Below are 25,097 nucleotides of genomic sequence, written 5' to 3' on the forward strand. Positions count from 1 at the left end.
TAATACAGACATCATCTCTCCCTCAATCCACCTCTCATGGAAAGATGACTATCCTTTCCTCCTATGGAGCATTTGGCTCAATCGAAATAACAACAATCATCTTAACACCAACTATTATCTCAATCCAACTACTACAATATCCCTAGCAACAGAGTACCATCCAGTAACTGAAAAGGAAAAAATAATTGTTCCTTCCCATACAATCAGGATAGCATGGCATAAACCCCTCCCAAACAGCTACAAACTAAATATTGATGGGGCCTTCAATGACAGAAAAAAAGTAGGAGGGTTAGGAGGTCTAATTAGGGACCACAATGGTCAATGGTTAATAGGCTTCCAACACAGATGCCCAGCTACCTCTTCAATTCAAGCTGAACTTCAAGCTCTCAAGGAGGGTCTCAAAATTGCCCTAATAAAAGATCTCACTCCTTTGATCATGGAAACAGATGCCACAAAGGTAATCAATCTTCTAAAATATGGCTGCGTTACTCATAAATCAATTATTGGCTCATGCAGGTCGTTAATACTCCAGCTGAGGGAGCCGAGGATCATCCATAACTTTAGGGAAGGAAACAAGGTAGCCAACAAGCTGGCGAGGGATGCTCTGAAGGAAGAAAGCGACTATCAACTCTAGGACAAACCACCCTCCTATGTAATAAATAATCTAGCTACTGATAGGGCTTCTTGTGTTTATTTTGTCAAATATGTTGCTGCTTCTGTATGCCCAATTAGCCGAATGGGGCAATGTCATAGTCCTTGAGGCGTGCTGCTATCTAGGCGATGTAACAAATGCTATTCCGTAGTTTTAATATATTATATCTCCTTTTGGTCAAAAAAAAATACTAAGATTTTCTGAACTCAAGCTCTTTAGTTTTGGACGCATTCCTTTTTAATGTCTTTATGGAGACCCTTTCAAATTAAATTAAGTTGATCGGTCCGTGCCGTTACTCATTTTGACGCCCCTGTTTACCTTCCTTTCTTTTTCAAATCCAAAGAAGACTCACTTCATCATTGAAATGGAAATAAAACAATATTCTCTTCAAATAATAGATCCTTGCGGTCTAGCCTTTTTTCAATTTTTACGCATAGCGGGAGCTTAACACACCAAACTGCCATTTTTTTTACTCTATAGGCTATAACTAAATTAAAAGTAATTAAGACAAGAAAAGGAGGTCTCAATCAATAGCGGGTGAGTGGTGGCAGTTGCACACACGATGCTTCTGTCTAATGTATATTTCTCTTTCTACCAATTTTGCGCCACCTTTTATCGCGCCCCGGAAAAGCTTTCCCAGCAATTTAGCTCTCTATTATGATAGTGAGAGAGAGAAAGAGACAATGAAGCATATGATCAAATAAATTAAAAAGTGTAGTTATTAACAGATCCCTTCATCATTAGGGTTTATTTGTTTGGTGGGGTGGGCTTTATATAACCCTTTTTGTTCATCCTTCTTCCATTCTCTCTGCCCCTCTTTTCCATATTTCTTGTTCATTTGTCCATTTCTCAGTTTTATTCTGCCCTCGGGATCTGGTCCTAGCGACAGCAAAAGACAACCAAATTCAACGTCTCCAGTTCCCGAGGATACAAAATTTGAACTTCTTTTTTTTGTTTTTTGTCTTTTCTTGTCTATTCTATTTGTCTTTTCTGCAGTTTTTTCCTACTGCTGTTACACACTTTTCTTCTTCTTGGAGATCGCTAACTCCTTGATTCTGTGCTGGCAAAAAAAGATCGACTCTGCTCACTGCTCAGATCTGTGCATTCGGAAATTAAGGTTTGTTTCATCTAAGAACGTCTTGCTCCCCCTTTCTTGTTATTTTTTCTTTTCTCTAATTATAATTATTAATGCGACGTCAAATTACATATGGTAGATATTTCTAGTGAAATTTATCCCTAAAACATCTCCTTCTCTTTCTCTTATGTGTTGTGTAATTAGCCGTCTGTTTGTTTAAAATTATTCTTAACACATATGGGAGCTGGGACGATGAAGGAGACAGTGAAAATTGAATACACGTACACATGCGTTGTGTGATAAACTCACAGTGACACCTTTAGACTATATATGTCTTGGCGGTATGTGAGTTTGAATGTTTTGTCTTAGTAGTCTTAACTATGGGTTTTTCAAAGCAAAAAATCTTGCTTAGGTATTAAGTGTAAGTAATCACATTATTAATGAGCTCATTGGTTATAACAATATATTTGATCTAGGAAAAATGTTGTCTGGAGATTTGACATACGAACAAATTATTACTGATAATCTTGAAAGGAAAGTAACTCGTTCGTGGTGATTTCTCTTGCTTCCATGCGTCTCCAGTGATATTACAGACTAAATGATATAGTAACATCATCGTAATTATTACCCCAACACTATAAGAAAAGCATATGTCATAATAACTGATTAATTCCAACATTTCTCTTTGGTTATTCTAGTAATGACAAGACCATATATAGTTATAAATGGATTATCGAATTGGATCTTATATTTAATTTCTTCTTATTTTTGACAAAAATTTGATATATCCTACTATTATCCTTCAGGAAGTTCATAAATCCCTTGTTATACCAGTTTGACGATGATTTTATTTTGTTATTCTTTTCCATGACTTCTTAAATTAAATCGACAAAAAAATGTAGTTAAAGAATACGGTAAACAAAAACCTAAAATTATCATTTCACAAAAGTATTGTTATGTCGAGGAAGAGGCAAACCCGAAAATAAAGAAGATAAAGAGCACCAAATTTTAACGTGGAAAATCCTTTAAATCGAAGGTAAAAACCACGGGATCACAAAGATCCAAAAAACTCCACTATAACAATAAGAGAGTTACAAAAGTTCTCCAAATTGGCTACACAACAAGTGCCAAACACGGAGCAACAAGAGCAACAACTAATCAATTGAAGAAAGAGTATAATCCACAAAAACGAAGCTGCTGTTCGAGGCTCGAAATAAGATACTACAAGCCTCCAAATCCGATCTCACCGTTCAAATCGAAGACCAAGATGTTGCGAACACTCAATCAAAATATCAGCCCGATCCAACGGTTAACGAATCGGAAAACGTGATTTGAAGTTGGCTGGTCAGAATAAAAATCTGTAGCAAAACAAATATTTTTCTTCTCTCTTCTCTCTTCTCTCTTCTCTCTTGACAAAAGCTCTCTCAAAAACCACTCTTATGTGCTTAAGTCTTTCAAAGACTTGTATCAATGAGCGTAGAATAATTCTCCAAGGTTGTCCTATTTATAGATCATGAGTGGTGCTTCCTCTTAAAGCCAAAACCCACTCAAAATAAGAATAAACCGAATCCAATTCCAAATAGGAATGGAAACCAAAAGAGAATAGGATTAGGCCGGCCATTGGGCCTTTGGCTGGACAACATGGGCATGTGCCCCACAAGTATAAGCATACATTAGATTATGCTTATCGTAAGGCAAGAGTGGATTAAATTTCAATAAGATCCACGCACTCGTAGTGTGAAATCTGAAGGAGTTTTATATTGCATTTCGATTAAATATATATTGTTCTTGGTTCCATTTTACTTAATATTTTGGTGGTTTTCTCAATTGTTTATTCGTCATTAGCTTGTTTTGCTTTCTTCATGTGGATGTTAATTTGCACTCCAGTGACTATATATGAAGTGTGAAAGGGGGAGGCAAATGAATCTCAAGATAACTATTGCTGGAATTTATTGAATCTGTTCTTCCAATTTTTGCATGCACTATTCAAGCGTCGTCCTTTCTTCATTGAATCTCATGATATACAAGAAAATTAGTTTCCTGTTAAATAGTTTGCCAATATTTTTTATCAAATGTGGAGGATCTTGATTTCTATAGTAATTTCACTTTGATCAGTTTTTGTTAAAAATTGCTTGATCAGAAAGAAAAAAAACAAAGAACAAATTAAGTGCTACAGAACCAACAATCTGAGTTTGAGCAAACTAGTCAAATTGTTTATTACTCCTAGCTAATGCATGTTCTATTCAAATTTCTTATAACCTGAGCCAAAAAAAAAGTCCGGTACACTAAGCTCCCGCTATGCGCGGAGTCCGGGGAAGGGCTGGACCACAAGGGTCTATTGTACGCAGTCTTACCCTGCATTTCTGTAAGAGGCTGTTTACACGGCTTGAACCCGTGACCTCCTGGTCACATGGCAGCAACTTTACCCGTAGTTTGAAAAGAAACAGAAACAGAAGTTTGAAAGATTTATATTCTACGTTTGATCATACAATTGGAATGTAATACTGATAATTTTTTCTTGAATATGCAGGCTATACATTTGAGTGAGATGATGAATTCTTTCTCACAAGTTCCTCCAGGTTTCAGATTTCACCCAACTGATGAAGAACTCGTCGATTATTACCTTAGGAAGAAAATCACCTCAAGAAGGATTGATGTTGATGTTATTAAAGACATCGATCTCTACAAAATTGAGCCATGGGATCTTCAAGGTACAACCATATATATATATATATATGAAACCGTAGATATGTCAAAAAAGTATGAATTACATGTATTTCTAATGACATAAAGGTATGATATCACTCACAAATATAATGAAATTATCAACAGAATTATGCAGAATGGGCACAGAAGAACAAAGTGACTGGTACTTCTTCAGCCACAAAGATAAAAAATATCCAACAGGGACAAGAACAAATAGAGCAACAGCAGCAGGATTCTGGAAAGCAACAGGAAGGGACAAGGCTATTTATTCTAAGCACGACTTGATTGGCATGAGGAAGACCTTAGTTTATTATAAAGGGAGGGCTCCAAATGGACAAAAATCTGACTTTATTATGCATGAATACCGACTTGAGACTGATCCAAATGGTGCTCCTCAGGCAAGTTCCCTTTAAATCAACTCCATATAGTTAAACGGATTAAAGTTATAACAATTTACCTAATTAGTGTAGTTAATCTGTGATAGTAAATTAGTTACTGTTTTTACTAAGTTATCAATTAATATGCTTTACATAGGGATTTACTTGTAATTATTATAAATGACATGATTATGTAAGGGATTGTTTGGCAGGATGCATTAAAGAAAATAATGCATGCATTAGCTTTTGATATTACTAATCTCTTGTTTGATACTCCCTCCGTTCCAATTAACGCGAACTTATTTGACTGGGCACAGAGTTTAAGAAAAAATGAAAACTTTTTGAATTTTTAGTCCTAAACAAGTCAAAAGGGGGTCCAGAGTATGTGTGTGGTTATAAAAACTTCTCATTAAGGGTAAAATTGGAAGTTTAAGCTAAATAGTTTCCAAATTTAGAAAAGGGTCATTCTTTTTTAAAACGGACCAAAAAGGAAATAGGTTCACATAAACTGGAACGGAGGAAGCACATTTTTTCAACCTATCTGTTACTAATGCAAGTATTAGTTATACAACCTATTTGGTATTATCCTATGTATAACTAATACATAACAAACCATGGTATAGCAATACCAAGGCTATTAATGCATGCATTGTTAAAGATAAAATTATCCTTAAAGTCCCTAAAAACTATGTACAGAATATGGAAGGCATTTTTGTAATAACTACATTTCTTATAAATTATGCAATACATTTTAATTTGTATACATCACACCAAACAGTGGATAAGAAGTAATCTCTGCATAACTAGTGCTTGCATTATTAACGCATGCATTACTAATGCACCTTATTTAGCACTATTCTTATACACCCTACCAAACGATCCTAAGTGTTTTTATCGCGTAAGTACATAAAATTTTAAGGACTTAAGTTTTAACAATGTATGGTGTGCTTAGTGTGTGACTCGTTGGTATAGTTTAACATGTGAGTATAGTTTAACCTCTTTATAGCACGTTAGTTGTCATTATAGTCAAATTACTAATCAAATGCTTATCTACTACAATAGGAAGAAGGATGGGTTATATGTAGAGTGTTCAAGAAGAAAATAGCAGCTATTAGGATGGATACTAGTGAACATGGCTCACCAATTTGGTACGATGATCAACTTTCATTCATGCCTGACAATATGGACTCCCCCAAGCCACAGTACCCTCCCTCTAATACCTTCACTAACTATAACCATCACTATCCTAATAATTACCCTAATTGCAAGAAGGAACTCGATAATTTGCACTACCAAATCTCACCTCATCATCAAAATCAGCAATTTCTTCAGCTTCCTCTTTTAGAAATTAATTCTAAACTTCTAGCAGCAGCACCTCCTGGAATAAGTTGCAGCTCAATGCCAATGCCAATATTTGGCATTAATGTTAATCAAGAACATATGCATCCTACGTTTGGAAACAACGTTAATAGAGGTTGTACTAATGACCAAGTTGAGGATCAAGTGACCGATTGGCGAGTTCTCGACAAATTTGTAGCTTCTCAACTTAGTCAAGAAGAGGAGAATAACTATTCAAATGCAGCAAATGCTCGGGGCGACGACTCAAATTTGATGGTCAATAATTTGGACAAGCAAGAACTGGCTCCAGAAAATACCTCCACGGCATCCTCCAGTTCTCAAATTGATTTGTGGAAGTGAGGTGAAATACACCTAAGTGACGGTATATATACTCATTATTAAAGAAAGTACAGTACTTCATTGATTGAAAAATATCTGAAGATTATGTGTACATAATAAATGTATAGAAACTGTACGACATTTCTAATTGTATTAAGTTAAGATGACGATTAACTGATAGTGATGGATGAAGCTATAGGTCTATCATGCAGCTGGCTGTCGCTGTATGGAGTTGTAATTTGCAGCATTGACATTGTGTAAAGCATGGCTATCTTTGTTATGGTGTCATAGCCATTGCTTTGTTTATATAGTATAACCCTGCGGATTATTTCCTTGTTTAAATGTTATTAAGTGATATTATAGTAATAATTATAACATGTACTTTCCTTTTATTTATAGGAATTGTTAGTTTGAGTGCCCTTATGAATTTACTAAAGAACTTGGTTCTTTGCCGTACTCCTTAGACGTGAAGTAAAATAAGCAGTAAAGTAAAAAACATTGATTTTACCTGGAAAATTACCCGGCTCAAAAGGTGCATAAATCAAGATTTATTGCGTAGGAGTTTCAACTTCAACTCCACTAGAACAATGAGCCACAATGTATCGATTATAAGACTGTAACTCAATACTCTCCAGTACTCCTACTACGACTATTTGATTTACAAGTTACTCTAACTTGTAAAGCAAACACTCACTCCAACTCACTAATTGTTTGTGACACTTTGATTACAACTCGATATCCTAAAACACATTCACTATACTGACTCAATAAGAACACAACACTGGTACTCGACTAGAGTGTGTAAAATGTAGTTCTTCAGTTCATGTGTAAAAGGATAGGTTCCGCAGTCTAGATGGATATTTAAATGCCTGGACTCCAAGATCTTCTAGGAGTCTTATGCATAGTCAGCTTTTCATTTGATAGAACTCCTACTGTTCCAAGGACTCCACCAGTCTTGGAACTCTTGTCTCTCACTCATTTATGCGTATCTTCTTGGACAACAACCCTTATCATGTGAAGCAGCCTTCTTCCACCAAATTCGGACATGGGTAACTTTGGGATAAAGTTATTATCTTGCACAGATGTACAATCATCAGCCATGAGGAGCTGGTCCTTCACCCTGAGGAGCTTGTTCTTAGAGTTGTTAAGCAACTACGTTGAGGACCTGGATCTTCGAACATTTTATCAGAACAAACTTTACTAATCATCAAAATCTCAATACTCAACAAATTTCCCCTTTTTGATGATGACAAACTTTGTATATATCATAATCAAGCAATCATACCAAATCATGATCTACAAGTACATCATTCCACAAATAGACAACGCCCAACTCTATCTTCCCCCTTTTGGCATCATCGAAAAATAACAAAAGATGTTAGACATATTAAGCATAGTTAATGCAAGATTTAAGACCATACATGCTACAAAACAAGCTCAAGAATTATCAAAGCAAATAGACTAAGATGATGATCTAACCAAATATGAAGCATCAAAGCATTATAAGAGAAGTCATTTAGCAGTGCCTAAATAAGCCCAGTGCCTTGTCTTAAACTATTAGAACAAAATAAACTAAACCGGTTGTAACATACTCGGACAAGAACAGAAACTAAACCGTCACTGGATAACAAAAGAAACTAAGGACTTTAGGGAAGGAACAAGTTCATGGGTGATAGGTAGAGGGGGTCAATGCTTCACAAAGGTGGAAATCTGTTGGGCATGAGCTTCCCTAACCCTTCTAAGCTCTTCCCTAAGCTGCCTGGTTTCTTTTCTCAACTCATCATTCTCTTCACGAAGCTTGGCATTCTCCTCAACAACCAACTCCAACCTCTTAGTGAGCTATGTTGTCATGCTGCTTCCAGGTAGAATAGAAGAACCTGTTGGTCATCTAGCCTTGATCTCCTCATAGCCATACTGCTTGAGGGTAACAACATCCAAGACATCATTGTGATTTCCATACTTAAGCTCAGGCAATGCAATGTTGAGCTTGTCAAATAGCTTAGTCAACATGAAGGCATAAGGCATAGCACGCTTAGGCTTGGAAGTGTTAGTATCTCTTGCCATATGCTGAATTATCAGGCTAGGGAGATTGATAGGTCTACCAGTGTCAAGCAGTTCCATCACAACCATGTCCAACAGGGTAAACTCATTCCTTCTCTCATACCTCTGTAGAATGCATGAATTGACAAAGTGAAACAACTGCTTATGGAAGGGGGTCATGTCAGTCTTGTACACCTTTTGAGGAACATCCAGTTCAAATTTTTGAGAGAACTTCCTTGTGACCACAATTCCTATGGACATCATTGTTTATGGCTAGCCACTTTTTCTTCAAGTAATTTTCAAAACCTAAAGAAGAAATATTCTGAAGCATCACTATCTCCTCAATGTCAAACTCCTTCTAAAACCCCCTTACCTTACTCTTGACCACCTTTCCATCAAACTAGAAGTTTTCATAGAACTCCACCACAGCAGGCACACACACAGGAGGGAAAGTCTTTACAAATATATATTTTCATCCTTGTAGATCAAGTTTTTCAACCAGTTGAGCCATCCCATTTTCATCAGTGTTTACAAAAATCTTCCTATTAAACATTTTTATGTCCTGAACTCAGTGAGTTTATCAACTACAGTTGTCACACTTTTTCTCTTCCTTCCTCTACTGGCCCTTGCAGATAAGGTAGAAGTTTTGGTAGCTTTGACAACCTTTCTCTTTTATGTTGATGACTTTTCTGGTAGAGTAGAAACAAACTCATCTTCTCCGTCCAACTCAACTACAGGTTCCACAACTGAAACTTGCTTTCTTGGCTTCTTGGCACCTCGGACTCCTTAATGATTTGTTCATAAACAACCTTTATTTTACTCCTTGTGAAAGGAGTCCCGACAGGAGGAGCCACTTCTTTCCTTTCAGGGACGACAGACTTAGTTTCTTTCACAAGATTCTTCCTGGGTTTCTTCCCTATTTTAGACAAGGGCAAGTTATCTTCATTACTACTGACCTCCTCATCTCCAGTAAAAGGAGTTAACAAGGGCCCAGGTTCTTCAGTCCTTTTCTCTTCACTTGCTTCTTCTAAAGGGGCTATGATAGTGTTCCCAATAGTCATAGAGCTTTCAGATTCCCCACTCATATTCTTATTCTTGTCCTCACTTTCTTCATCCTCTCCTTCACTCTCACTTGCCTTTTCTTGATCATCACCTTCACTCTCAGACTCACCCTCTTTTTCGTTATTCTTTTCTTCTTCTGCAGAGTCATCCACTTGTTCATCTATCCTATCTTTTGTCTCACTCTCCTTCTCTTCACCAGAATCTCCCTCATTCTCGCTCTTTTTCTCTTCATTAGCAATGTCCTGAGTAGGATGTCCCTCATGCCTGCCCACTACCCCTTCTTTATTTTCACCTCTATTATCATCTTCATCCTCCGTCCAACTGAAAGAAAGACTATCAGATGCCTCCTTTTATGCTAGTTCTTTATGCCTTCCCCCTCAACCATAGGCATAGCAATAGTGGTATTTACCCCTTTTCCATATATGCTACATTCTTTTCTACAGTGGGTTCCTCAACTCGTGGTTTACCACTTGTGGGTGGGACAAAATCTAAGGGTGCAACATCTATAGCAAATACCAGAACATTTAATTTTGAGGGAGAGAGTTTTACCTGACTTGTAATAATTTGTACTAATTCCCCCTGAACCACAACTTCCTTAACCATTATGTCTACTTTAGCAACAATATCACGCACTACCTTTTCACTCTTGACATATTTTCTTAGAGTAGCCTTGATCAGAAGTGTTTTTAGAAGTAGGCACAAATACATGGGTGGCTGGTTTTGGAAGTGAAGGCCTAGTGGAGGTGAGGATGGTGAAAGCAACAAGAACAGGGGATGATGGTGTAGGTACAATAGAAGATATCGGTGCGGAGCAGGTGTGGGTGTAGGTTCACTTGAAGGTTTGATGATGATTTGACTTCAGTCTTGGATGATGATTTTGCTTTAGAAAGGGGTTTGGCTGGATTTGGGCATGGCGATAAGAGAGGAAAATTGATTAAGGGAAAGAGAGAATTATTTTTTGATTCTTGCTTAAGGTTTGAGAAAAACAGTAATGTTTGAGAAACTTATCACAAGGGTTTTTAAAGGAATTACTCCTAATTTGACTAGAAGGGAGAGAGAGAGAGAGAGAGTGACAAAATTTGAGTTCTAACAGGACTTTAATAATGGCTACTTTGACTATTAGGATTTCAGGAGTAATTAAACTCTATTGCTCTAGGATTCCCCCTTACTCTTTGACTAGATGACACTTGAGAGTGATGTTAACAGGATTAGAAAGTCTGAGCATAGCAGTAATTTAGGATATTAAGTTCCAGTAAATTAAGACAAGATGGCACGTACCTGAGTCAAAGAACCAACTCCTTAGTAACTCCTTACTTATTTATACGATAAAGCTTCACCACTACAGGTTAGTATCATACAATATAGTTATCAACTAGAATTTTTTAGGCAAGTGTGTGTGCTTAATACAAGCACGAGACTGAATCAAACACATCGTACTCGACTATCTACATCTAATTATAGTTTTTCTAGCCAATCATTGGGTTGCAACTAGTTGGAAGTATTGGTTAGACATAGTTATAGTCTATTCCTTTCAAAGTGGCCCCTACTCAGAGCTTTAGTAAAGATATATGTAATTTGGTCTTCAGTTTTATAGAAGTTAATTGAAATGTTCCCTTTTTTTAACATTGTCTCTTAGAAAGTGGTGTTTAATATCAATGTCCTTGGTTCTTTTGTGTTGACATAAATTTTTAGCAATGTTTATAAAACTACTGTTGTCAGAGAAAATAGGAACAAAATCAACAAAAATACCATAGTCCCTTAGCTATTGTCTTATCCCCAAAAACTAAGCAAAGCAAGATGTTGTTGCCACATATTCAGCCTTGGATGTGGATAAAGCCACTGAGTTCTGCTCCTTTATTACCCAAGACATCAGACAAGAACCTAGGAAATGTGTTGTTCCTAAAGTGCTTTTCCTGTCAACATGAAAACATGCATAGTCAGCATCGGCATAACAAACTAGATCAAAATTATACCCTATAGGATACCACAAGCACAGATCAGAAGTTCCTTTAAGATATCTAAGTATCCTCTTGACAGCCTTCACATGAGACTCTTTTGGATTTGCCTAATCTTGAATATAATCCCACACTGAACACAATATCAGGTCTGCTTGTTATAAGATACAACAATGGCACAATCATTCCTCTATATATCTTCTATTCAACATTTTTCCCGTCTTCATCAAGGTCCAGCTTTGTTGCAATGGAAATGGGAGTGTTTATGGACTTAGAGGAGTTCATGTTGAATTTGTTTGGCAGTTCCTTGATATATTTTTGCTGATGTATCATGATTCCATTAGATGTTTACTTGATTTGCAACCCCAAGAAGAAGTTCAATTCACCCATCATGGTCATTTCAAGCTCATTCCCCATCATCTCAGCAAATTCCTTGCACATTGCTTCATTAGTAGCTCCAAAGATAATGTCATCCAGATATACTTGTACAATCAGAACATTCTTGCCTTTGCTCCTCAAAAACAAAGTGTTGTCCACCTTTCCTCTAACAAAGTTGTTAGTTAAGAGGAATTTTGAGAGTCTTTCATACCAAGCTCTTGGGGCCTGTTTTAGTCCATACTGGCTTTGTCTAACTTGAACACATAGTCAGGAAATTCTTCAATGTCAAACCCAGGAGGTTGTTTAACAAACACTTCCTCATTCAGATAGTCGTTCAAGAATGCACTTTTTACATCCATTTAATACAAGGTGAACTCCATGTGTGCAGCAAAAGCTATTAGCATTCTTATAGCTTCCATTCTAGCTACAGGTGCAAATGTCTCATCATAGTCAGTGCCTTCTTCTTGATTGTATCCCTGAACCACAAGTCTGGCCTTGTTCCTTGTGATATTTCCTTGTTCAACCAGCTTGTTTCTGAACACCCATCTAGTACCTAAGACAGTTCATTCTTGGGTCTTTGTACCAAGTGCCAGACCTCACTTCTTTCAAACTGATTTAGCTCTTCTTGCATGGCTATAATCCAATCTAGATCCTTTAGAGCTTCCTTAATGTTCTTAGGTTTAACTTGTGAGAGGAATGATATGAATGCACATAGATTTCTCATAGATGACCTTGTTTTGCACTCCTGCATTAGGATCAGAGATGATGCTCTCAAGAGGATATGAACTTTGATGTTTTCATGGCCTATCTGCATTCCCAAATATTGTTCACCCAAGAAGTGACCCAAAGGAACAGTTTCAGTAAGTATAGCTTCATCAACCTGGTTAGCAGTCAGAGTAGTTCTATCTTCTTCTTGTTCCTCATGATCAATTTCAACTTCTTTGTGATCTCTGGATCCATCTTCATGTTGAGGATCAGGTACCTTAGGAGTTCCTTCACTAGTGAGTTCTATGTCATAATATTCATCTTGTAGACCTTTCTCAGCCAAATATTTAGATTCATCAAAAATAACATCAACATTTTCTTTTGCACACATAGTTCTTTTATTAAAAACTTTGTAGGCCTTACTATGTGGAGAGTAACCCAAGAAAATTTTCTCATCATTTTTATCATCAAACTTACCTAGAGATTCTTTGCCATTATTGTGCAGAAAATATTTGCAACCTAAATGCTCTCAAGTGATTAATGTTGAGCTTTCTCTCTCGAAGTAACTCATAGGGAGTTTTCTCAAGAATAGGTATAACTATATATCTATTTAGCAAGTAACAGGCAGTATTGACTGCCTCAGCTCAGAAACTCTTAGCCAGCCCACTAGTAATTTAGCATGGTCCTCCCCATGTCTTTTAGGGATCTATTATTTCTTTCCACAACATCATTTTGTTATGGAGTTATAGGTGCAGAGAAACCACGATCAATGCCATCTGTGTTACAGAATTCAAGGAATTTAAAAGTTTCAAACTCAGTTCTATGGTCTGTTCTTATACATAATACATTATAGCCCAGTTTCTGTTGGATCATTCTGACAAACACATAGAAAATATCTAAAGTTTCATCTTTAGAACCCAAAAACAGAGTCCATGTATACCAGGAAAAGTCATCTATGATGACAAAAACATACTTCTTACCTCCTCTACTCTTCACTCTCATTGCTCCACATAGGTCCATGTGAAGGAATTCTGGAAGTTTGAGAGGTACTGACAACCTTTTTAGATTTAAAAGGTGAGCTTACATGTTTCCCTCTAACACATGCATCACAAACCTTGTCTGAGGAGAACTCAACTTTTGGTAAGCCAAGGACAAAGTCATTTACTTCCAACTTGTTGAGTTGAGAAAGACTAACATGACCTAGTCTTCTATGCCATAATAATGGATCGTCCTACACTACACTTAAGCATATTTTCTCACTCTAACGAAGAGACATAATGGATATCTTGTAAATATTATTATGTCTCTTACGTTTTAATACAACTTCATCAGTATCAAACTTAGTGACAGTGCAGATTTTGGAATTGGATTTTACTTCATTTCCTTTATCACACATTTGAGAGATGCTAAGAATATTGAGTTTGAGGCCTATGACATAATACACATCTTCTACATCATAAGAGAGTGACTTTTAGACCTTACCAATACCTATTATCTGGCCTTTTTCCCATTTTCAAATGACACACTCCCTCGATGGAATGTTGTCAGTGAGAGAATTTCTCCAGTCATATGTCTTGAGAATCTACTGTCTAGACACCAGTCTTGATTGTTACCTCTCACTTTAGTCTACACCAAAAATCACAAGTTAGTCTTGTGAACCCAAACGAGCTTGGGTCTCTTTTTATTTGAAAAAAGATGAATAAGATCTCTTCTTACCCAAAAGGGAAGATGATTAATAGCTATTTTCTTGTTAACATTAATCCACTTAGTATGGACAAAACGCCTGGCTAATGGTTCCTATTCCTTCTTCATATTTTTAGCAATACCAAAGGTGTTTTTAACCTAAGCATGAATTAAGTCAGGACAAGTATCTCTAAAGTGTCCTACCTTTCCATAATGAGTGCACATTTTGTTATGAGAAATTCCTACATACATTGGATCAAATTTGGGAAACATGTTTTCTGTAGCCAGTTCCTAATTTGTTGGTGCTGCAGTTTTCATTCAGCCAATTCCTATATTAATCATCAATGAAACAAAAATAAAAACATACCAAGCCAACGCAACTAGCTATCTAAACAGAAAAACACATGCAATTCAAAAAATCCTCATGCCCTATCATCTCACTTAGAAGACAAATTTGTACATTAAGGTCCTAATTCCAGGTGAGACACTAGCCCAACACACATAAGATATCTCTCTTGCTACGATTTCCCAATGTCTACTCTTATTTTCAAAGGTTCTATGTTTCTCTCCCTCCACATGTAATGAATATTTTCAACATAAATCAATTTGAAGACCGGCAATCTGAGACTTCTCTTTAGGCTCTCTAATAATTCATTGAACAAGCCACTCCTAGGTGACAGATCTTGGTGGTTGTCTTAAGAGCTCATTTCATTAATCTATTCCATATATTTTTTGTATATTCATATTGTACAAACGGGTGTTTATTGGAATCATCATGTCATTAACATAAATGACAGTAAGTATCTACAGTCAAGCCCCATTTGCATAGTCGATCAGTAGTAAGCAATTTTCCTTGCAAACTACAACCACATTATGAATCATGCCTTTGGCCTTGCTTTATTGTTGTACATCATACACTTCCATTCAACTCTAGGATATGTTCCAAGGAGTAGCAGGTAGATTTACCTTATTATGCTTTTGTCATCAGCATGATTGCATTGTCCTTCGTTCAATAACTCTCTGGCCTCAATAATTTTTCTAATCATCCAGGATGCTTGATGTAGTATAGAAAATCTGCTAAATTGTTGGCTCTTTATATAGTATGTATGGATCCACCTTAACCATAACTTGTCTTGTCTATGGGCCATATCCAAACAAGTTTTGGCTATTGCAGCTTTGTTCAAAAGTTGTAGATTGATAAGGTTCAAGCCTCCTCTAGCTTTGGTCATGCAAACTTTGTCCCACGCAACAAGAGATTTTTTTGTGATCACACTAACACCAGATTATACATAGGACATGCAAAAATATTCTATAACTTTAAGCAACTTAGCAGGCGTTACAAATAGTTTTTCCCAAAAAACATGTATGCTAAGCAAAACACTCTAAACTAGCTATACCTTCTCGGCATAGGACAGTTTTGACAGAAGTCCATAAAGTAATTCTTGTAGTGTTTTTATCTATTAAAGGTTGCCGTTGTAAGATATTAAGTTTTTTTGTGGACAGTTGTAATGACCCGGCCGATCATTTTTGAGTATTTTAGCCTCGTCCCCTACCTCCTCTATGTTATATGTTGGTTATATGACTTACCGGGGTGTTTGGTTTTGGTTTCGGGTAAGTTTCAGAGTGAAATGGGACACTTAGTCCCTAAGTTGGAGGCTTAAGTTGAAAGAGTTTACTGGAGTTTGACTTTTGTGTAGACCACTCCATAATAGAGTTTTGACGGTTTTGATAGCTCCGTATGGTAATTTTGAACTTAGGAACGTGTCCGGATATTGATTTGGATGTTCGTAGGTTGTTTCGACTTGAATTGGCGAAAATTAGAAAGTGAAAGTTTTGGAAGGTTGAGAAGTTTGACCGAAAGTTGACTTTATTGATATTGGGGTCAGATTCAGATTTCTAAAGTTGGAATAGGTCTGTCATGTCATTTATGACTTGTGTGCAAAATCTCATGTCTATCAGAGTTATTTTGGTATGAATCGGCATTAGTTTTGGAAGTCGGATGTTCATAGTCTCAATAGGCTTGAATTGGGTTGTGATTCGTAGAATCGATATTGTTTGATATGATTTTAGGCCTCGAGTAGGTCCATTATGTGTTTTAGAACTTGTTGGTATATTCTGATAGGGTCCAGGGGCCTCGGGTGTGAATCTGATTGGAATCAGGATAATTTTGAACTTAATAGAAGGCTGAAGTTGCTGAGGTTCTAGTGCAATCGCACCCATGCACTTTGGGCCGCAGGTGCGGCACCGCAGAAGTGGCCTGTTAACCGCAAAAGCAAAGTTTGGTTTGGCTAGCTGGGACCGCAAGTGCGGTCAGTTATCCGCAAAAGCGGTCGCGCAGAAGTAGTTGGCTTCCCGCAGAAGCACAAGCGCAGATGCGCTTAGGGGTCCGCAGGTGTGAGATTTCAGGGGACTAAGTGAGGGCCGCATCTGCGATAGAAATTCTACAGGTACGGAGCCACAAATGCGGTTAAGGGTTCACAGAAGCGAAAGTCGCTGGGCAAAAAAGGACTAGAGACGAGGGTTTATTTTATTCTTCATCTTTTGACCTAGAGAGCTCGATTTGTGGCGTTTTTTTTGCAGGATTTTCAAGGAAACCATCATGGTAAGAAATTCCAACTCGGAATTGGCTATTATACATGAATTTATCGTTGTTTTTGTTATTTAATTGTGATTTGAGTTGGAAAATTTAGGAAAATTTTGTGAAACTTCAAAGACCGAATTTTGGGGATTTGAAAGGAGATTTGAGGTCGGATTTGAGTAATTATTGTATGGTTGGACTCGTTATCAAATGCGTGTTCAGATTTTGTAAGGTTGGTCGGCTTCTGAGACGTGAACCCCGGGTTGAATTTTTGAGTTGACTTTTTGTTTTTCATTAAAGATTGCAACTTTATTGTTTGGAATAGTTTCCTATAGTTTGTATTTATGGTATAAAGTTGTTTTGGTGAGATCTGAGCCATTTGGAGTTAGATAATCGCAGAAAGGGCTTACTAGTGGATTGAGGTAGCGTGTTTAGAGGAAAGTATCTTGACTAACTTTGTGTGAGGAAATTACCCCTTAGGATTGGTATTGTTTTGTGTAATTTGTGGTACGTTAAGGCCGTGTACGCAAGGTGACGAGTGAGTACATGGGCTAAATGTGGTAATTGACCGGTTAGAGTTGCATAGATTCTTTCCCTGACTTTAATTGAATTGTCATAACTTGTTATCTTCATTATCGTTAACATATCCTTACGTGACTTACTTGACATTGTAAATACTTGTCTCATCTCTTACTTACTAATTGCCTTTATATGCTTAGTTGAAGTAATTGTTCTCTTATTTTCTTATTAATTATTTAACTGTTGAGTTCCTTTACTTGAAGTTGTTATTTCTTGGAATATCTTATTGTTGAATTATGGTGTTTAAGTTATAAAGGTCGTGATTCACATTGAGGTAAAGTTGTAAATTTGTTGAGATACTATTCTTGTTGAGTTATTCACTTTTGGTTACTATTGTTGAGACTCTTGTACATATTGTGGTTGAGCCAAGGGCTATTTATTGTGGAAACACTATTATTGTTGACTTCTTTGGCAAGTTGTAGTATTGGGTACTTGAGGTGCAATTTATGATATGTTGTGATATTGATACGTATGCGGTGGTATAAGGATTAGGGTTAAAACGCATGCGGTAAGATAAGGTACTTGATACGCGTGTTGTTAGTAGGAGAACTACTTAAAGCCACGTGGTATGATAAGGTGGGCTAAAACGCGGCTAGCTATTTCGAGAAAAATGAATTTTTTTTCAAATCAAAATGTAAGGTTCCTGCGGTGATATAAGGAAAGATTGTGATTTGATTTGCGAAATGAGACTACGAGGCGGTACCTTAGTAGTGATTCTTGTCGATACCTTTCAGTTACATCACTTGTGTTTTATTTGCATCATTTTCTTTGCATTCTTATTATGTGTTTCTTTCGTGACATCTTAATTGCCTTAGTCTCAGTGTAGTTATTCTTGTTATATTTCTTTTTTGTATCATTTCCCTTGTTTTCATTATCATACTATTCTATACTTGTTATGTTCCTTTATTTATTGCAATAGGTGTCTTGACCCAACCTTGTCACTACTCTACCAAAGTTAGGCTTGATACTTACTAGGTACCATTATGGTGTACTCATACTACGCTTCTGCATATTTTTTTCTGCAGATCCAGATACTTCATACCAGCCTAGGCATCAGTGAGTGCGCTTGGACCGGAGACTTCAAGGTACACATGCCGGCGTTTGCAGGCCTCGGAGTCACCCTCTATCTAGCTTCTATCTCGTTCTCTTTTTATAGTTATTGTTGTATAGGGATGTTCAGTATACTCGTGTAGAGCTTGTGACTCGGTACCACTAGATTTTGGCGGTTATGCTTAGTTGTATATTGGATTCCTTCTTATGATAGCTATTGGTTAAATTTAGAAGTTTTATTACTGTTTTCATTAAATTCTTCATGAATATTAGGCTTACCTGGTCATAGAGACTAGGTGCCATCACGACATCTTACGGAGGAAGATTGGGGTCGTACAACAGTGGTATACCAAGATACTTAAAAGGCAACTCACCAACTGAAAACTCAGTTCCTGCAGAATCTAATCTTTAACATCCTAACAGATACTACCAAAGTATACTGAGTTTTATCCCAAGTTTGCATGCATCCTTGAAACCTCAGTGAATTGAATGAATCCTTGATGAATAGCAGCCACAGAAAGTGCAACACATCTAGCAAATAGCAATAGGTCATCATCAAAACTCAAATGAGTTATGCCCAATTTAGAATATCTAGGGTGGTATTTGAAATTCTTGATTGATTTCAAATCATTCAAGATCATATTTGAATATTCCATTGCCACTACAAATAAGAAAGATGGCATTGAATCACCTTGTCTAAGACCTCTAACGGCATCAAAGGGCACTAAGGGTTCCCTACTAATCATAATAGAGTTATTGACAGTTCGTATATATTCCATTACTCATGCACTGGACTTCTTAGGAAATCCCAATTCTAACATAACCCACTCCAAGAAGATCTATTCAACATAACCATAGGCTTTTTGTAGGTCTATCTAATCATGCATCTAGGAGAAATGTATTTTCTAGAATAGGTTTTAACCAATTCGTGAGCCATGATGATGTTGTCAGTAATCTTTCTCTCAAGTAAAAAACCAGCCTGAGCCTCACTAATGAAGTTGAGATGACACCTGAATTCTAGAAGATACGATTTTGGATATTAGCTTATATAGCAACGTACAACATTATATTGGTCTAAACTCAATCATAGTTATAAGATTGACAATTTTAGGCACTAATGTGATAGGAGTGCAGTTGATAACTCTATATAGTTTCCCAACGAAAAGAATTCCTTTATAGCTTCTTTAACTTCCCATTTGATTATGGGTCATGCATTCTTAAAGAAGAAAGTATTAAATTAATCAACGCCTAGGGATTTTTCATCTCCAATGGAACATAGATCTTCATCAATCTCTTGTTTAGTTATATCCTCACGTAAAGTATTCATTGTTGTTGAGACGTGACATGCCCTTTCATCGTTACCATCTTATTTACCGCATGCAAAGTATGGGTAGAAGCTCCCATCAGAGGTTTATAAAAGCTAACAATTTCTTCTTTGATGTCTTCAAGCACAGTCACTTTATGTCTTGCAAGAGAAGTCAGTTCCACTATTTATTTTCTATGGCTCCTTTCTTTGATCGTAGGTGCAAAGTATTTTGCATTTGAGTCTCCAAGTTGTATCCATTTGGAACTAAACTTCTGCCTTAGTGCACTTTCTTCCATCAAAGACCATTTCTCCAAATTTTATATTAAACTTCTCTCTTCTTCCAATAGATAATTAGAACATTGGATAGTTATCCAGTTCTAAGTTGCAATAAGGTCCATGCATCCTGGTATTGTTAATCCTTTATCTAATGTATTTGAATTCTTCAGTATTCAGCTTCCTAAACAAATGTCTGAGCTTCTTCAGTTTCAACCAGATGGTTTGCGTTCTTCTATCAGAGAGCTTATGGGACCAAACTTGATTTACAATACCCATGCAGTCAATGTATTCAACCCAGATATTGAAGAATTTAAATGGTACCTTCCTATTCCATTGAGCTATATTACATACTTATTCTTCGTTGGTGCCCCCTCACAGTTTCTTTTTTTTCTTTCCGATTTAGCTTATTTTCATAGTTCCAAAATTCTTACACTATGAAAGCATTTAGCTACGTTAGTTTTTAGTTCCGTTTTATTATTATTATTATTATTAGTTTGTTACGATAAGTATTTTTGCACTTTGTTAACTTTAATGGAGTAAACAAGTAGTGTACTACTTAGTATTTTGGTATAGCTTGAATTGATTTTTTTGTAAAATTTTGAAATTTTCGAAGTTCAATAATTTTTTATAATTACAAAGAACATATGTAGGTCTATAGTTATTTTTTTATTATTTTTTGTTATTTTTATTTTTTAAGAACACGACTTCAGAACAAAATAAAGATCAGAGGGTAAAACTTAATGTTGCTTATATATTCACTTTTAAGATGATTTTAATCTTTGTTGAACCTGCTTGCACATTCTGGATCCACGGCTGTTGGCAATCTATTATAGATAAAATATTTATTAAAGCAAATACTATACAATTCTTATGGAACAAATATTAAAGAAGTTGTTATTCCTAGCTTTTAGGTTATTGATGATCCGATAAGTCATTTTAAGTTTTAGTCTTTATTTTTGCATTTTGATACCTTGATCAGCTCTGTTTAGCATTCCTCAATTTGTGTACGCATTCCCTGTTTCATTCCCCGAACTTTTTATGTGAAAAATTGAAGAAAGTATGAATTTGCCTTAAAAATGATTTGAGTTGACTACGGTCAATATTTTGTGTAAACGGACCCAGATTGGTATTTTGACGATCCTCTAGGTCCATATTGTAATTTGGGACTTGGGCTTATGCCCGAAATTGAATTCGAAAGTCCCTAACTTTTTTTGGCATGATTTGTTGAAACTAGTAATTTGAATGTTTAAAAATTCCAAAGATTGACAGTAAGTTGACTTTATAGCTACCGGGTTCGAATTTTGGTTCCGAGACTTGGTATAGGTTTATTTTACTATTTATGACTTGTCTGGAAATTTTGGTGTAAAACAGAGTTGATTTGACATGATTCAGATGCTCGGTAGTGAATTTGAAAGTTCTTAAGCTTCTTTGAAAATTTCATGCATTTGATATTCGATTCGTAGCTTTAGGTGTTATTTTGGTATTTTTATTGTGCGAGAGAGTTTGTGTGATATTATTACAATTGTGTGCATGTTTGGTTTGGAGCCCGAGGGGCTCGGGTGAGTTTTGAATAGACTACAAGTCATTTTTGGTCTTAGAGGTTGCATCTTCAGTTGGTTTTCTAATGTCTGGTGCTTTGTTCTTTGTGATCACGAAGCAACTTCCGCGATCACGAAGGGTTGCTTGGGCTGGGTGGTTTTTATTCTACACGAACGCGTAGAATCGGTCACAAACGTGAGGCATTGGAGGGATTAAACTGCGAACGAGACCTTTCACTTGCGAACGCGATGGGTTAAGGGATTCTAGGGAAAGGCAGGGTTGTTCTACGTGAACGCAAGCCCAGGCTCGCAAACGCGAAGGCTAGGGGGGACAGGCCATCGTAAATGTGGACAATCCCTCACGAATGTAAAGGCCATTTGAGATGCTGCTCTTCGCGATCGCGTCAGGCCCTTCGCAAATGCAAAGAAGCCTTACGCCTAGTGATTTAAATTTCCCAAAGTTGGGATTTAACCCATTTTTCACCATTTTTAAGTTTGAGCTCGTCCTAGAGGCGATTTTGAAGAGGATTTTCATCCCAACTTCATAGGTTAGTAGATTTTTACTTGATTTATTCTATTTCCATAAATACCTTTTGATTTTAACCTTTAATCTATACTTGTTTATGGTAGAAATTAGGGATTTAAGTAAAATTGGGGATTTTGAGATTTAGACCTTGAATTGAGGTCGAATTTCGAAACTAATCACATAATCGGGCACGGGGGTGAATGAGTAATTAATTTTTGGTCTGAATCTCAAGTTTTGACCAAGCGGGCACGGGGTTGACTTTTGTTGATTTTTTTCCAAAATTATTAAAATTGAATATTTTCACTCGTGGGTAGTTTCTAAAGCTTATTTTGAATATTTTAGACTATATTTAGTTAGATTTGATTGGTTTGGAGGTTAAATCTAGAGGAAGGGCCCCGGTTGAGTTTGAATTGATTGTAGAATGAGGTACGTGGTTGATCTAAGCTTGTCTTGAGAGAATTAGGAATTTCTGAACTATGTTGCGTGGATTATGTGAGAAAACAACGTATATGCAAGGTGATGAGTGTATATACGCCGTCACTATACCAGTTTTCCATGTTTTTCACTATTGCATGAATTATCTTATTTCATGCTTTAATTGTTACATATTTTATTTGACTTCTATATTATAATTGTTGTTTATTATTTAATTATTCTAGTGCTAAATTGTTCGTCCCTTCCATGACTCCATGCTTATTTGCTATTTGCCTTTAATTGTTTACTTGCACATTTTGATTGTCACGTGTTTTACTTGTCATTTTTGTAATATTTGTTGCTTTCTTTGATTATTATGTGGTCCTTTATTGCCTTGTACCTTTACTCTCTTGATGTAAAAATTTCTTGTAAATTGGTCTATCGGATTGTTTATGTTCATTGAAATTGTTTGTGGAGCAGGTTGCACGCTGCAACGGAGATGTAAAGGTAATAAACTGAAATGGTAGAATAAGGAATGATTTTGACATTGATAAATGATGATATAGTGGGATCAGGTTGCGCGCCACAACGGATTTTATATGTGGTACCTGACATGATAAACGATGATATGTTGGGATCGGGTTGTGCGTCGTAACGGTTTGTTTATGTTGTACTTGTTGTTATTGTTTAGTTGGCCTCGGCATTTTTATATGAGATCATAAGATGTGTTATTCTGGGCTTTCTGATAACGAGGTTTGAGTTCATTTTCATGAGTTAATTCTTCTATTTCCACTTCCTACTTCTTTTCCTGTTATTATTATTATTGTTGCGTATAAGTTATTGTAAGTGGCCTGTTTTAGCCTCGTCACTACTTCGTCGAGGTTAGGCTCGACACTTACAAAGTACATGAGTTCAGTTGTACTCATACAACTCTCTGCACTTCTTGTGCTAATACCGGAGTTGGTCCTAGCGGCGTTTAGTAGTTTTTGCTCGGATTCAGTCGTTGTTGGAGACTTGAGGTATAGTTGCACGGCGTCCACAGCCTGAAGTCCCCTTCCCCTCTATCTTTACTGTTTTATTAAGTTTCAAAGTAGTGTGTTTTGTTCAGACCTTGTTTGTATTACACAAAATGTTCATGTTCTCGTGACTCCAGGTTCTGGGTTATGTTTAGACTTCGTTGTTCGGTATTATTTTACTCTACTTCAGACTTATAACGTTACCATTGTTAATATTTTGTTTTTAGTTGTTAAAATTAGTTAATTTTTTGTTTCACGTCGGCTTGCCTAGCAAATAGATGTCAGGCGCCATCATGACCCTGAGGTTGGGATTCGGGGTCGTGATAAGATGGTATCAGAGTAATAGGTTGCTTAGGTCTCACAGGTCATGAACAAGCTTAATAGAGTTTGGAGGATCGGCACGGAGACGTCTGTACTTATCTTCTAGAGGCTGTGGAGTTTTAGGTAAAAATTTCACTTCTCTCTTTCCCTATCGTGCGATTTTGTTCTATCATTGATGTTGAATTATTCCATTCTTGTTCTCTCGCAGATGGTGAGAACACGTACAACATCTACATTCGGGAAGGATTTAGAGTCCCCTCTTCCAGCTACTACCAGGGGTAGAGGCCAAGGTCAAGCCAGAGGCCGAGGCAAAGGCAGGGCTCAGCCTAGAGCCCGAGCAGCAGCACCCACAGTGGAGCCTCATATTGATCATAAAGAGGTGATCCCAGCTCAGACCATACCAGTTGGACCAGCTCAAGTCCCGGAGGGATTTATAGCCATTCCAGTGCTTTAGAATGCTCTACTCTGCTTGGTGGGACTTATGGAGACTGTGGCCCAGACTGATGCATTTTCAATAGCACCAGCCATCTCACAAGTTGAGGGGAGGATAGACGCCCCCTAATCACACTCCAAAGCAGATGGCTCCACTATATCAGTCTCTAGCAGCCCAGCCAATTAGAGTAGTTCAGTCGGTTGTTGTGGCATAGGCCGGGGATAGGCCCGCTACATCTTCTGAGGCCTTGATGAGGCTGGATAAGTTTACCAAGCTCGTTCCTATTCATTTTAGTGGTTCACCTTCTGAGAACCCACAGGATTACTTGGACCATTTCCACGAGGTGTTACGCAACATAGGTATTGTTGAGACCAATGGGGTTGATTTTGCGGTGTTCCAAATGACCGAATCCTCTAGGAGATGGTGGAGAGATTATATATTGACCAGACCAGATGGTTCGCCTTCACTTACTTGGGATCAGTTTTCACAACTATTTCTAGAGAAGTTTATTCCTTTCACTCTGAGAGAGGAGGATCGCGGGTAGTTTGAGAGCCTCCAGCAGGGTGGCATGACCGTCACCCAGTATGAGACTCAATATTTGGACCTAGCTCGTCATGCCATTGTCTTGATCCCCTACTGAGAGGGAGAGAGTGAGGAGATTCATTGATAGACTCACTTTTAACATCAGGCTACAGATGGACAAGGAGACTAGAGATGATATTTATTTTCAGAGGGCCATAGAGATTGCTA

The 25,097-nt window shown here is 37.0% G+C and overlaps 1 protein-coding gene across 1 annotated transcript; it reads left to right on the top strand.

Moving 5' to 3' along the window:
* The first annotated feature begins 1,383 nt into the window (after nt 1-1,383).
* Nucleotides 1,384-6,879, top strand: LOC107784488 (NAC domain-containing protein 7-like). Its single transcript, XM_075225920.1, has 4 exons — nt 1,384-1,769; nt 4,258-4,438; nt 4,560-4,835; nt 5,877-6,879. Exons 2-4 carry the CDS (start codon nt 4,276-4,278, stop codon nt 6,506-6,508), a joined length of 1,071 nt encoding a protein of 356 aa, XP_075082021.1. The 5' UTR covers nt 1,384-1,769; nt 4,258-4,275; the 3' UTR covers nt 6,509-6,879.
* Nucleotides 6,880-25,097: the final 18,218 nt, after the last annotated feature.

The sequence above is a fragment of the Nicotiana tabacum genome, chromosome 11 (assembly GCF_000715075.1).
Source record: "Nicotiana tabacum cultivar K326 chromosome 11, ASM71507v2, whole genome shotgun sequence".
In the NCBI taxonomy this organism is placed as follows: Eukaryota; Viridiplantae; Streptophyta; class Magnoliopsida; order Solanales; family Solanaceae; genus Nicotiana; species Nicotiana tabacum.

Coding starts and splice junctions, on each gene's coding strand:
- LOC107784488 (XM_075225920.1), top strand. CDS start 4,276: ATGATGAATTCTTTCTCACAAGTTCCTCCAGGTTTCAGATTTCACCCA. Junction 4,439..4,559: donor TGAGCCATGGGATCTTCAAG/GTACAACCATAT, acceptor AATTATCAACAG/AATTATGCAGAATGGGCACA. Junction 4,836..5,876: donor AAATGGTGCTCCTCAGGCAA/GTTCCCTTTAAA, acceptor TACAATAGGAAG/AAGGATGGGTTATATGTAGA.